At 38.9% G+C, this 13,990-nt stretch overlaps 1 protein-coding gene across 9 annotated transcripts in view; it reads right to left on the bottom strand.

Annotated features, from left to right (window-relative positions):
• The window catches only part of RBKS (ribokinase), a 105,020-nt gene that overhangs the window by 49,719 nt on the left and 41,311 nt on the right, over positions 1–13,990 (bottom strand). For all 9 annotated transcript variants that reach the window (XR_008476430.2, XR_004733697.3, XR_613852.6 and 6 more), the window contains exons 3-5: positions 13,249–13,312; positions 12,258–12,320; positions 7,597–7,761 (exon numbers count right to left, since the gene is read on the bottom strand). Coding sequence is in view for 6 of the 9 variants with exons in the window: in XM_017964448.4 (XP_017819937.3) it covers positions 7,597–7,761; positions 12,258–12,320; positions 13,249–13,312 (292 nt within the window). In the remaining 3 variants the exon portion in view is untranslated. The remainder of the gene's footprint in view (positions 1–7,596; positions 7,762–12,257; positions 12,321–13,248; positions 13,313–13,990) is intronic.

Raw genomic sequence — 13,990 nt, 5'->3', positions numbered from 1 at the left:
GTGTGATCCTCAAATCTACATTCATCAGCATTCGAGCACAGGTTAGAGCAAGCTACCAGTGTGGAACAACATGGTAGGAGCCATTCTTTTTTTTTTAATTTTTGTGTTTATTGTACTTGAGGTTCTGGAGTACATGTGCAGATCATGCAGGTGGAGCCATTCTTAAAAGATCAATTTTTTCCTGATCCTGCAATTCCTTTTCTAAACCCATCCGACAGAAATCATAGGCATGCAAAGATGATATACAGTGTTGTTTGTACAGCTCTTGTTTGCAACAGGAAACACAACAAGAAACCTACACATTTATCAAAGGGGATTAGTTTAAAACATTATGACATAAACCGGGCTTGGTGGCTGATGCCTGGAATCCCAGCGCTTTGGGAAGCTGAAGCGGGTGGATCACCTGAGGTCAGGAGTTCAAGACCAGCCTGACCAACATTGTAAAACCCTGTCTCCACTAAAAATACAAATATTAACCGGGTGTGGTGGCATATGCCTGTAATCCCAGCTGCTCTGGAGGCTGAGGTAGGAGAATCGCTTGAACCTGGGAGGCAGAGGCTGCAGTGAGCCAAGACTGTGCCACTACACTCCAGCCTGGGCAACAAAAGCAAAACTATAACATACATGTCTGATGTAACACACTACAGCTGTTAAAAAGAATAAAGTAGATCTCTGTTTGTCAGAGAAAGAGTTCTATAATTTATTTATAAATGAACAAGGCACTTTTGTACTGCACACCCACTCCACCCATCTTTTTTGAGATGGTTCTGTCACCCAGTCTGGAGTGTAGTGGCACAATCTCAGCTCACTGCAACCTCCAACTCCCAGACTTAAGTGATCCCTGCCCACCAGCTTCCCAAGTAGCTAGAACTACATGTATCTGTCACCATGCCTGGGTAATTTCCCAATTTCTTTCCCTCCTCTTCCCTCCCCTCCCCTCCCTTGCCCTGCCCCACTTCTCTCTCTCTGTCTCTCTTTCTTTTTGTTTTTTTTTTTGGAGGTTTTGTCATGTTGCCCAAGCTGTTCTTGAATTCCTGGGCTCAGTGATCCTCACACCTTGGCCTCCCAAAGTGCTAAGATTACAGGTGTGAGCCACCATGCCCGGCCTACCCTCCCTTTTTAAAAAGAACAAATAACAAACATACATAACTATATGTGTATTTACATTTTCACACTTACATATAAGAAAAGAATGTCAGAGAGGTTACTCACTAAATTAATGAGCTACAGATTAAGTGCAGCATGCAAAGACATCACTCTTAAAACATATAGTATCTTACATCAAAAAACATGAATGAAATGATATAACATCTGAGTTTTGCTTCAACATAATCCAAAGTGGCAGTGCAGGGTAGGGAGCCATGAGGCAGGATACAGATAAACCAAGATTTTAGTGTAATAAAAACAAACAGTGGGGAAGACTCGCTATTCAATAAATGATGCTGGGATAACTGGCTAGCCATATGCAGAAGAATGAAACTAGACCCTTATCTTTCACCATATACAAAAATTAACTCAAGATGAATTAAATATTTAAATGTAAGACCTTGAACTATAAAAATCCTAGAAAAAAGCTTAGAAAATACCCTTCTTGACACTCGCATTGGCAAGGAATTTTTGGCTAAGTTCCCCAAAGCAACTGTAACAAAACCAAAAATTGACAAGTGGGACTGAATTAAACTAAAGAGCTTCTGGACAGCAAAAGAAATGATCAATACAGTAAATAAAAAACCTACAGAATTAGAGAAAATATTTGCAAACTATGCATCTGACAAAGATCTAATATGCAGACTCTATAAGGAACTTACACAAATCAACAAGCAAAAAACAAATAACCCCATTTAAAAATGGGCAAAGAACATGAACAGACATTTCTCAAAAGAAGACACATGAGTTGCCAACAAACATATGAAAAACTACTCATCATTTCATTCATCATTAGATAAATGCAAATTAAACCATAATGAAATGCCATCTCACATTGGTCAAAACAGCTATTAGTAAAAAGTCAAAAAACAACAGATGCTGTTGAGGCTGCAGAGAATGTAACTTAGTTCAGCTACTGTAGAAAGCAGTTAGGAGACTGATTCTCAAGTAACTTAAAATAGAGCTACCATTCAACCCAGCAATCCTATGCCTGGGTGCACACCCAAATGAAAACAGATCATTATACCAAAAGGAAACATGCACTTGTGTGTTCATCACCATGCTAGTCACAATAGCAAGGACATGGAATCAACTGAGGTGCCCATCAATGGTGGACTAGATAAAGAAAATGTGGCACACATACACCGTGGAATACTATATAGTCATAAAAAAGAATGAAATTGTGTCCTTGGCAGCAACATGGATGGGGCTGGAGGCCATAATCCTAAGCAAACTAACACAGGAACAGAAAACCAAATAGTGCATGTATTCACTTATAAGTGGGAGCAAAATATTGCACATACATGGACAGAAAGATGAGAACAACAGACACTACAGCGTACTGGAGTGGGAAGGGGCACAGCTTAAAGAGCTGCTTCTTGGGTACTTGGGTACTATGCTCCCTACCTGGGCACAATATTCCTATGTAACAAATCTGCATATGAAGGCCCAGCATGGTGGCTCACACCTGTAATCCTAGTACTTTTGGGGGCTGAGGCAGGTGGATCATCTGAGGTAAGGAGTTCAAGATCAGCCTTATCAATATGGTGAAGCCCTGTGTCTATTAAAAATACAAAAATTAGCTGGGTGTGGTGGTACATGCCTGTAATCCCAGCTACTTGGGAGGCTGAGGCACAAGAATCACTTGAAACTGGGAGGTTGAGGCTGCAGTGAGCCAAGATTGTACCACTGCACTCCAGTCTGGGCAGGCAGAGTGAGATTCTGCCTCAGAAAAACGAAGCAAAACAAAAAACAAACAAAAACAAAACAAAAACAAGTCTGCACGTGTACCCCTGTATCTAAAATAAAAGATGGAATTTAAAAGAAGAAAAAAAAACTGGCCACGTGTTGATAAGTGTTGAAGCTAAATGACAGTATATATGGATTTAGCATATTATTCTCTGTATGTCCACATATAGTTGAAATTTAAAATAAAAACAAATTTTAAGGAAATAATTACATTAAAATTTAAGTCTCAATTGCTAGAATAAGGAATTCTATAATTTTATTGTAAATACTGTTTAAGAATCAATCGTATTTGCCTGTACTTTACTGAGGGACAGCATTCTTCAATAGTAACAGGATACGTAGGCGTAGAGCCTGACTAGTAACTAAATTTAGGGGAAAAGTGTAAATGCCATTCTTCTCAGTTTGTGCTAGCACAAATGAGCATAAATATTCTACCATGACGAAAGAAACATGAATTAGTAGATGTAGTTAATCAAAGAAGAATGCAAATCTGTAACAGACGAGGTGGAAAACATGATGTCATCCTGGGAGCAGGCAGAGCTAGAAAGCACAGAATGTACCACAAAGTAACTTGGAGTTCAGAGGTGACTGGCAGCACCCAACAGTAATTATTATTAATTACAATGTCAGATGGACTAAACTCTTAGTTATCTTAACTGCATGTTAATAGATAGCACAATAATGTCAGTAAGGAACTGGTGAGGCCCGGAGGTGCAGTTGTATAGGTTACAAGGCAGGAAAATGAGGCAGAAGCTCTTTACGGTGTTGCCATGGAGGGCAGGGGCTGGACAGTTAGGAGGGCCCTAATAATTAGCTCAAAGAAACCAGGGAAGAAAATCACCCTAAATGAAGACACTGTGAGAATACTGGGATACTAAAAATACTGTCTTTGCTGAACATTACTCCAGAGACTCTTTTCTGTGACTTGAGCAGCAAAAATACTCAAAACTTGGGCTATGTGCTGGACAATGTCATTGTGACAGTCCAGATGGCCAGAGAAGAAGTTTTGTTTGCCAAAGGCAGAAAGACTAAAGTGGCATTAAAAGGTATTTTGTATCATACTTAGAATTTAACTCTGGTAATTTTACAATCTCAATTATTTATCATTGTTCATGTACTATTCCATTTGTTTGGAAATGGATATAAAGACCAGAACCAACATGCATAATTTCATCACGAGCAGCTGCAGCACTGGCTCTTCAGTGGGCCTACCTCCTAGCATCGTGGCCTGATGAGGATGCGGGCTATATAGGGCTACTGATTTTTGGTGTTGTAGCTGCTATGTCTTTATTTATTTTTTTTGAGATGGAGTTTCGCTCTTGTTACCCAGGTTGGAGTGCAATGGCGCGATCTCGGCTCACCGCAACCTCCACCTCCTGGGTTCAGGCAATTCTCCTGCCTCAGCCTCCTGAGTAGCTGGGATTACAGACACGCACCACCATGCCCAGCTAATTTTTTTGTATTTTTAGTAGAGACGGGGTTTTACCATGTTGACCAGGATGGTCTCGATCTCTTGACCTCGTGATCCACCCACCTCGGCCTCCCAAAGTGCTGGGATTACAGGCTTGAGCCACTGCACCTGGCCCTGCTGTCTTTAAAATCAATGCCTTCATTTTGATAGAGACAGTTTCGAGACAGCATATTCAAAGATCTTTTCCTCTAGATTATCGTAACTGATATATTAGGATAATCTAGTTATACAATGTGTTTAATTCAAAATTCACTACTTGTAAGCAGTAAAAATGCAACTGTGATAATCATAGACGATGATGATGATGATGACTTTATCATCTTTCTTGAAGATGGAATAATGCTGATCAGCACATACGCAGCTTCCTGGGGCAAAGGGTAGGGTGCTCAGTGCTCAAGAGATCATTAAGCTCTGCCCACTCTGCTCTGGGATCAGTCCAAAGTGATGTGAAAGAATTCTGAGAGCTCTCAGCCCAATTCTGGTTTTACAGAAGAAACTGATGTCCAGAGAGAGAAACTGACTTACTTGACTGAGCTACCCCATTTGCTGATTAATTATGAATTTAAAGCCATATTTCATGATTCCCAACTCAATGCTCTCATTTCATTATACCACTCTTCTTGAATATGCGAATGATGATGCATCACACACACACACACACACACACACACACACACACACACACTCACACAGACCCTCCTCATGGAATAGAATCTAAGCTGCATCTGGCTAGTATCTACCAAAAGGGACCAGGTGACTTGGCCAGAGAAAGCCACCTGACTGGAGGAGTTCTGAACAGATGAGTGTGTGTGCTTGTGTGCATGTGTGTACTTGTGAGTGTGTGTGTGTTTTCTATTGGGGTCACAGTGCTGAAAATACTTTAGAGCCTCTTCTCTGTTTCTTGAGCAGCAAAAACACACAAAGCTTGGGACATATGCTGGACAGTGTTAACACTTACAGACTTAACTATTCTAGAGATACTCTTCATAAAGGCTCAGTTTGCTGTAATCAATGGGTTGTGGGAGTTTAAAGAATGGTCTAGGAGACAGAACTTGGGTCTTAGAGTCTGAAATCCTGGTTTCCTCGACTTAAAGTGGGACACTGGTTGAACAAATTACTTAACCTCTCAGTCTTAGTCTTCTAACCTTTAATCTGAGAGAACAATGCCTGCCCTATCTTTCACATGAGGTTTTTCTGAGGAAAAAATGTGTAATAAAGTATTTTATAAGCTGTAATGTACATGTAAATGCATGGTATTACTATTTGTGATATTATTATATAACACCATTCATGCAGAATTAATACCTAGGCATGCTGGCTCTTAGTGAAAGTGTGAAGTAGGCCAAGTACTCTGTGGCCCTTTATCACCTACCCACATTCCTGCTGCCCCAGGTCCCCCAGCTCCCAACTGGAAGAGCTGCATGGAAGGGGATGGAGGAAGCCTTTCTGGACCCCACCCAATGACAGCCCCAGGGTAGGCTGCCTGCCCATCGGGATTACTCTAGTCTCACCTGTGAAAGGTTAGATCCTCAACTGTGGCTGCTGTACCTTTCTCTCCTCCACAAGCTGGGTAGGTAACAGGCAACTAGACTAGGACAGAGGAAACAGTGATCTCTGAGCAGCAAGGGATAGTAGGAAAAAAAGAGAAGTTACACAAGAATATGCTTTGATCTATACAAAGACAAGAGCAGGAGCAGGGTGGCACACTGTATTCACATCACTCGGCTGAGATGAACACAGTGCAGAGAATGCGTACCATAAGCATTAGACTTTACTGTGACACTCTGAGAAAATGTAACCAAATGGGTTTTGGCTTAGAATTCTTTCTGACAGCTTCAAGTCCATTAAAAATACACTAAATGTCAGTGAAAATTTACCACAGCATGTTGTTTTGCCAAGAGGAAAATTTGTTAAATCAGGAGGAACATTTAAAAATTCTCCACAAAAATCATTTCAGTGACTTATTTTTCATTTATTTCTATGTAGTACACTATACACTTTGGGAGAAATCACTTATATAAACACACACACACACACACACACACACACACACACTATTCCTTTTCTTTTTAGTTTTGTATCTTGCGAAAAAGTCAATATGGTTCTCTATTTTATTTTTTTAAAAAAATCACAGAATTATTGCCACAATATCAAGAAGTCCTCATGTTAGAGTGGCTACTATTTATTTTGACTTTTTCACCAAATGATGCTTGATCAGGACATTATCCTAATTTTAATTTAAAGAGAGTAGTAGATGGAAGAGAAAACATTGGGACTTACCGACATGTACTATACCATGCCTGCCATCATACTTTATTTTATTCCATCCTTAGAACAATTCTGCAGATAGGAGTGTTTCTATCTGCATTTTACTGACAAAGCTCAGGAAAATCAGGTAATTCTGCTAGGACCATGAGGCTGACAAGGGACAGAAATGCGATTCTAATTCAGAAGATACTTTCACCACTAGTCAGTGGTAAAAATGAAGCAAAGAAATTATCTGGATTTTTAAAAAGTCTGTTATTTGCTGGAGGCGAGAGAAGAGGAATAAATGGGAGAACAGATGAATCGAGATTAACTATAGGTTGATAACTGTGAAAGCTGGGTGATAGATTTCATCGTACAATTCTGCCTGCTTCTGTAGGTTTGGAAGTTTTCACAATCAAAGGTTAAACAAAAGGGGCAATGTCAATGGACACTAATAACACAGAAGATATTACATATAAATAATCTTTTGTTGTTTATTGAAAAGATGATAAAGTTTTACAAAAAGGAGAAAAAAACTATCTTCACTTCCTAGAGATGTTTATCAAAAAGTAACTGGGCTGCCCCAGTTACTTTTGTATGTATGTCTGTATGTCTGTATGTATTTGTATGTATAACATGCAGCTTAACCTCTGCTTCTCAGAGTAGAAAACATTTCACCACCTAAAGTTAAAGTGTACCTTTAACAAGGAGCTGCTTCAGGGATTCTAACTCTGTACCATTTCTGCCAATTATATTGAAGAGTTATATTGAGGGATCTCGGAAACGCTACTCATTTTTTTTTTTTTACCCTGTTTGTAGGGTTTTCTAACATGATCGAGAACCACAAGACTGTGAATCTAACAGATGGAAGGAAGAATATTTTACTACAGAAAGAGCATTGCTTTGCTTAACTTAAAAGGTTAACTTTAATTAAGACAGCGATAAAAGTTTTCATAGAAAGAATGACAAATATGTATAATTACCTCCACTCCTGTGGGCCATTGTTAGGGCTTCCAAAGAAGTCGCTGGAGTTATTTCGAGCTGGCAGACCATGACTTTGGCTCTGCTAATGATATTGGCAGCTGCCCTCAGGTCCTCCGTATTCAAAAGTAAATTTGCTCCAGCCACTATGACGATGATATTCTGGCCTATAAGAAAATTCCACCAATTTATATTAAAACTAAAAAAGAGCCAAGCAATGATACAGTGTTATTAATACAATCACCCTTGCAAAATCATCATACAAAATGTGTTGTATCAATTTTAACATTTCTAGGTTATTCAGCTTGAATTCTGAGTTCCAAATGTAACTTTTATATCTCTGTAAGACTCACATTATTCTGATCACCTTAAGTAAAATCTTAAAAAGACTTCCCCAATATTCTTATATACAAAGAATATTAGTTGATAAATGACATATAACATACTTTAAAAAGAATTTTTTTTTTTTTTGAGATGGAGTTTCAGTCTTGTTGCCCAGACTGGAGTGCAATGGCACAATCTTGGCTCACTGTAACCTCTGCCTCCCGGGTTCAAGCAATTCTCCTGCCTTAGCCACCTAAATAGTTGGGATTACAGGCATGTGCCACTGTGCCCAGATAATTTTGTACTTTTAGTAGAGATGGGGTTTCTGCATGTTGGTCAAGCTGGTCTCAAACTCCCGACCTCAGGTGATCTGCCCACCTTGGCCTCCCAAAGTGCTGGGATTACAGGTGTGAGCCATTGCGCTCAGTGAAAAATTTCTTTTGTGGAAAATATCTGGTATATGTATGTGGTAACAATTCTGAATCCTAAATGACAGATGCCATAGAGATGAATATAAATAGGAATAAACTTGTATGACACTGTAGTATGCAAGCAGTTCATGTGCGTACCCTATGGTATTCTAAAAAGTGATTCTGTCAATCAAAACACATTTTAAATATCTAATAGATAGAAAATTGTATCAGATATAGAAGAGAGGGGATATCTAGCCTATACCGTAATGAACCAAAGAGAAACAGAACAAAGGAATTTTTTTTTTTTGAGATGGGAGTCTCGCTCTGACGCCCAGGCTGGTGTGCAGTGGCACAATCTCAGCTCACTGTAACCTCTGCCTCCTGGGTTCAAGCAATTCTCTTGCCTCAGCTTCCCGAGTAGCTCCATCACATCCAGCTAATTTTTTCTATTTTTTTAGTAGAGACGTGGTTTCATTGTGTTGTCCAGGCTGGTTGCGAATGCCTGAGCTCAGGCAATCAGCCCGCCTAGGCCTCCCAAAGTGCTGGGATTACAGGTGTGAGCCACCACGCCTGGCCTTGATATATTCTTATTACTTGGACCCGCTGTCTATAATTCCACCTAAATGAGAGAGGGTGGTGGTGCATTTCCTCTGGAAGGTGAACTCTTAAGAGCTGTGCTGCCTAATATGGTAGTCATGAGCACAAGCTACACATGGCCATTGAACACTCGAAATGTGGCTAGTCCTGGCTGGGCACAGTGGCTAACACCTATAATTTCCAGCACGTTGGGAGGCCAAGGTGGACAGATCACTTGAGGTCAGGAATTCGAGACCAGCCTGGTCAAATGCGAAAACCCATCTCTACTAAAATTACAAAAATTAGCCAGGCATGATGGTATGCACTTGTAATCCCAGCTATTGGGGAGGCTGAGACATGAGAATCACTTGAACCTGGGAGGCAGATGTAGCAGTGACCTGAGATCACATTACTGTGATCTCAGTCTCAAGAAAAAAGAAAGAAATGTGGCTAGTCCAAACTGAGTTGTGCTTTAAGTAAACTACAAGTGGATTTCAAAGACAGTACAAAGGAAATAAGGTATAAGGTATAATATCCATTAATTCTTAACATTTTAAAAATTAAAAAAATAAGATAAATTTTGGAGTCTCACTCTGTTGCTGGAGTACAGTGGCATGATCTTGGCTCACTGCAGCCTCCGCCTCCCAGGTTCAAGGTACTCTCCCACCTCAGCCTCCCAAGTAGCTGGAATTGCAAGGGGTGCACCACTATGCTTGGCTAATTTTTTTTTTTTTTTTTTTTTTTTTGCATTTTTAGTAGAGACGGGGTTTCACTATGTTGCCCAGGCTGATCTTGAACTCCTGACCTCAGGTGATCCACCAACCTCGGCCTCCCAAAGTGCTAAAATTACAGGTATGAGCCACCATGCCTGGCCAAGATAAATTTTTGATTATACACTAAAATGATAACAGTTTGGACATATTGGGTTAAATATATTGCCTAAGTTAAATTTACCTGTTCCTTTTTACTTTTAAAAATGTGGCTACTAGACAATTTAAAATTCCACATGTGGCTTGCATTTTATTTGGTTTTATTTAAAGGTATATTGTACTTTAGGTTTGCATTTTATTTTTATTGGACAACACTGATCTGGAGGAATGAGTTGCAGCAGGCATTTTCTGTGCTCCAGGTTGCTCGTGCTGATGTTGTATAGACATGACCTAAAATCACCTCTCAACACAGAACAAATTCTATTCTCTCATCTTACCACAGATGTGTTTGTTGGCCATGAGGAAGACTTAATAAAGTGGGGATGGTTCAGCATAAACCTAACCTCAGTCTTGGAAAAATTCAGAGAACCACTTGCTGAAAGATAGCATTTCTCCTTCAGTGACCTCATTCTCTGCTGGAGTCAACTGCTGCTTCCATGCTGCTGTCTCCCAGATCCAAATTTTTGGACTGGCCTTAGCTGCTGAGCAATAAGCCCAAGACTATAGCTGTCTGATGGACAATGCCATATGGCTAGCTTGTTCATGCCTCGAATTTAACTTATCAAAACTAAACTCACTATTTTATCTTGCAAACTTGCTCCTTTGTTTAAAGGAGCTGATTGTCCCATCTCTATGTATTTGTCCTAATTCTTCTATCATCACCTATAGTCTTGAGGGCATTACTGTATATGGTAAACAAGGCAAGGTCTACCAAAGTAGACACTCAGCACACACTATTACATTATATCTTTGCATGGAAAATGCAGATTTTGATTCACAGATAAGAAAGATAACTTGAGGATATTCCTAGAACAGTAACAACAACAACAACAGCAACAACAAAAGAGGTTTAAGACAAGGAATGAGCTGTTGTTGGCAGGAATAATTTCTTAAAATGTAGCTTAAATGAACACAGGCTTTCTATAGTTAGAATGAAAACTTTAATCTACCACCTCTAGGTGAAACATATTATTATTGCAATTTGGAATCACTAAAGTTGAGTTAAAAATACTGTATTTTATGTGAGAAATGATCTTGCAATACTGCATTATAAATAAAAGACACATTATGACAAATCCTAATTTAACACAATGCACACTGTCCACAACACATGAGATTCTGGCAACACTGCATTATAAATAAAAGACACATCATGACAAATCCTAATTTAACACAATGCACACTGTCCACAACACATGAGATTCTGTCCAAGGTGCCCCATGAAATGCTTGGTCCTTTTGAATATTGATTCTGATTTTAAAAAAATCTCATATAGGTGTTTTTATAATTAAAACAGTTGGCAGAAATTATGAAAACTTGACTTGAAGGTTGTTATTTTATAGACAGAGTCATGCTCTGTCGCCTAGGCTGGAGTGTAGTCGCACCATCTTAGCTCACTGCAACCTCTACCTCCGAGTTCAAGCGATTCTCCTACCTCAGCCTCCTGAGTAGCTGAGATTACAGGCATGTGCCACCAGGCCTGGCTAATTGTTTTTTGTATCTTTAGTAGAGGCGGGGTTTCTCCATTTTGTATCTTTAGTAGAGGTAGGGTTTCTCCATGTTGAACTGGCTGGTCTTGAACTCCTCCTGACCTCAAATGATCCACCTGCCTTGGTTCCCCCTAAGTCCTGGGATTACAGGCATGAGCCACCGCACTCAGCCATTGTTTTCATTCATTCATTTGTTCACTCATTCATTCATTTATTTAGAGTCAGGGTCTCACTCTGTCATGCAGGCTGAAGTGCAGTGGTGGGACTGTGGCTCACTGCGGCCTTGAACTCCTGGCTCAAGTGATCCTTCTACCTCGGCTTCTCAAAGCACTGGCATTACAGGTGTGAGCCACTGTGCCAGGCCCAATTACTATTTTAAAAGATAAATGGCAAAGCCTTGTGGCAGACTTAGTTGTATATATAGACTTTTGAGATTTGATTGCTGTTGAAAGAGCAGGCAAAATTGAACACTAACGATAAGTTGGATGTAATTCGTTGCTGCTATTTGCTCAGAACATATTCTATAAATATGACTCATCAAACTTTTCTTTGCACCTATTTACATTTATTTACCTAGGATAACTAAAATGACAGATGAATGCTTGACTGCTTTTAGAGACAAATGTCAATTAAAAGTTTACATGAAGGGTAATGGGGACATTAGAGCATATACATATTATTTTGAGGCAACTTCATATATAGTGGGTAGACAGTTTTGAAAATTGTGTGAAAATTGATCTGAATGATCAATGTGAGAAGTATAAATAAAGGAAAACACATTTATATTTGGATTGGAAAAAGTATGTGTTAGGCCTTGGAGTGGTGGGTATAGTAAGAGGTCCATAGAATCATGGTAAAAATGGATGCTTCCGATCTAGCTCTGGAAATAAACTGTCTTATGAAATAGCACTCCAATATGCAAAACACTTACCTTCATTATTGACAATTATAGAAGCAGTTCCTGTAGCAGCATCTTTAGTCTGATATGTAAATTCTGAAAGAAAAAAGAAAATTACAATCACATGTATACAGACTGACATGGATAATTTATTTTAACAATTTCAATACAAGACTAATACTTGGAAAAACTTTTTAACCTTTAACCATCTGGAATGATAAAAAAATAAGTAATTAGTGCTAATTTATACCCATCATTTATACAAGAAAAATAGACAGCTTTATATTTAGTTGTACCTTTTCTCTGCATTAGTAACAACCTACCAAACTGCTCTACTTTCAATTCCAATTATTCATTAATTGTATACATATGCATTTTTCTAGACCAACACACTTACGTTCTTCATTGAAAGGAATATCAGAGTTGAGATAAAACCTATAAAATGTAAAGGTCAAACCTATAAAATGAACTTGTCTGATTATTTTCATTCTCATAAGCTTGGTATTTCACCAAGAACCAAGGTCTGACATATAAACAGAAATGCTGACCAGGCAGCCTTTGGTAGCAGCAAAGAGCCCTGAACTGGAGTCAGAAGATTCTAGTCCTGGCTCTAGCTCCAACCGTGTGTTTTTGGAAAAATCACAGAACATCTCGGGCCTTCAGTTTTCTCTTCTGTGAAATAATGGTATCAGCCTCTATGGCTTCTAATGATTGTTTTCAGCTATAACGTTCAATGACTTTTCTTAAAACATCTTTTGTGAATGCAGCACCTTTTTCTCCTTGTCATTTGTCACATATCCGTGAGATAAAGGTTTGTAAATTCCTATAATTTTATTCCCATCTGGAGGAATGTACATGGAAGAATCAACCAAAGGACATTTAAGCAAGAATGGACAAACCTGTACATAAAAATTCTCTGGCCAACAGGGTAAGGTCTACTAATTCTCTAGATTCAATTTTTCACGTCACAAAATCACAGAAAAAAAGCTGTAAACACCAACTTTAAAAAAGATGGGAATTTTACCTGTAGAAATATCATTCTGTTTTAAGTTTTCTATATAATCATTGCCAAAAGAATCTCTGCCAACCTGTACCAAAGAAATAATGAATATTAGATCTTTTATAGTTAGTAAAATGCTACAATGCAGGTTTTAGAATACTTAGCATTTTAAAAGGGCATATCTGCACAGTACTTTATAAACATTAACTAATTAATCTTCTTAATATAAGATGCTAGACTTGATTGCAGCCCATAGAATTGTTATACAATAATGTTTCACTTATAGCCTATTTAAAATGTGAAGTACTTAATGAATGTCACTCATTAAGTCATTTTCATTTTTAGCTGTTTGTGTGATTATTCCCATGGAGATGGAGTTGTCTACCATCTTCAACCCTCAATATTTGTAAAGAATCTTAGCTGTTTGTACTTCACTGTAAATATGAGCATCCTTGTCATGACTTGCCTGATGTTCCAGAATCTTCTTATCTTCTCCTTTGACACTGACATGTCGGAGCAAAGAGAAGGAAATTTCAAAGGCCCTAGCTAACTTGGGTAACTTGATATAACGGAATTCTGTTTTTGCATCCTAGCATCTATTCTGTTAAAGGTATTTCCATTTTTCCTTTGGACACCCATTTCTGTCCCACTCTATGGACAACGTGATTAGGTTGAACAAGGGACCCAGGCCTGATTAAAAAGTGGGTTTCCTGTAGTCCCTGTTACTTGGGAGGCTAAAGCAAGAGAATCACTTGAACCTGGGAGG

Source organism: Callithrix jacchus, chromosome 14 (assembly GCF_049354715.1).
Source record: "Callithrix jacchus isolate 240 chromosome 14, calJac240_pri, whole genome shotgun sequence".
Taxonomy (NCBI): domain Eukaryota; kingdom Metazoa; phylum Chordata; class Mammalia; order Primates; family Cebidae; genus Callithrix; species Callithrix jacchus.
The sequence above is the reverse complement of the archived record's forward strand: the minus strand, read 5'-3'. Positions and strand labels throughout refer to the sequence as shown.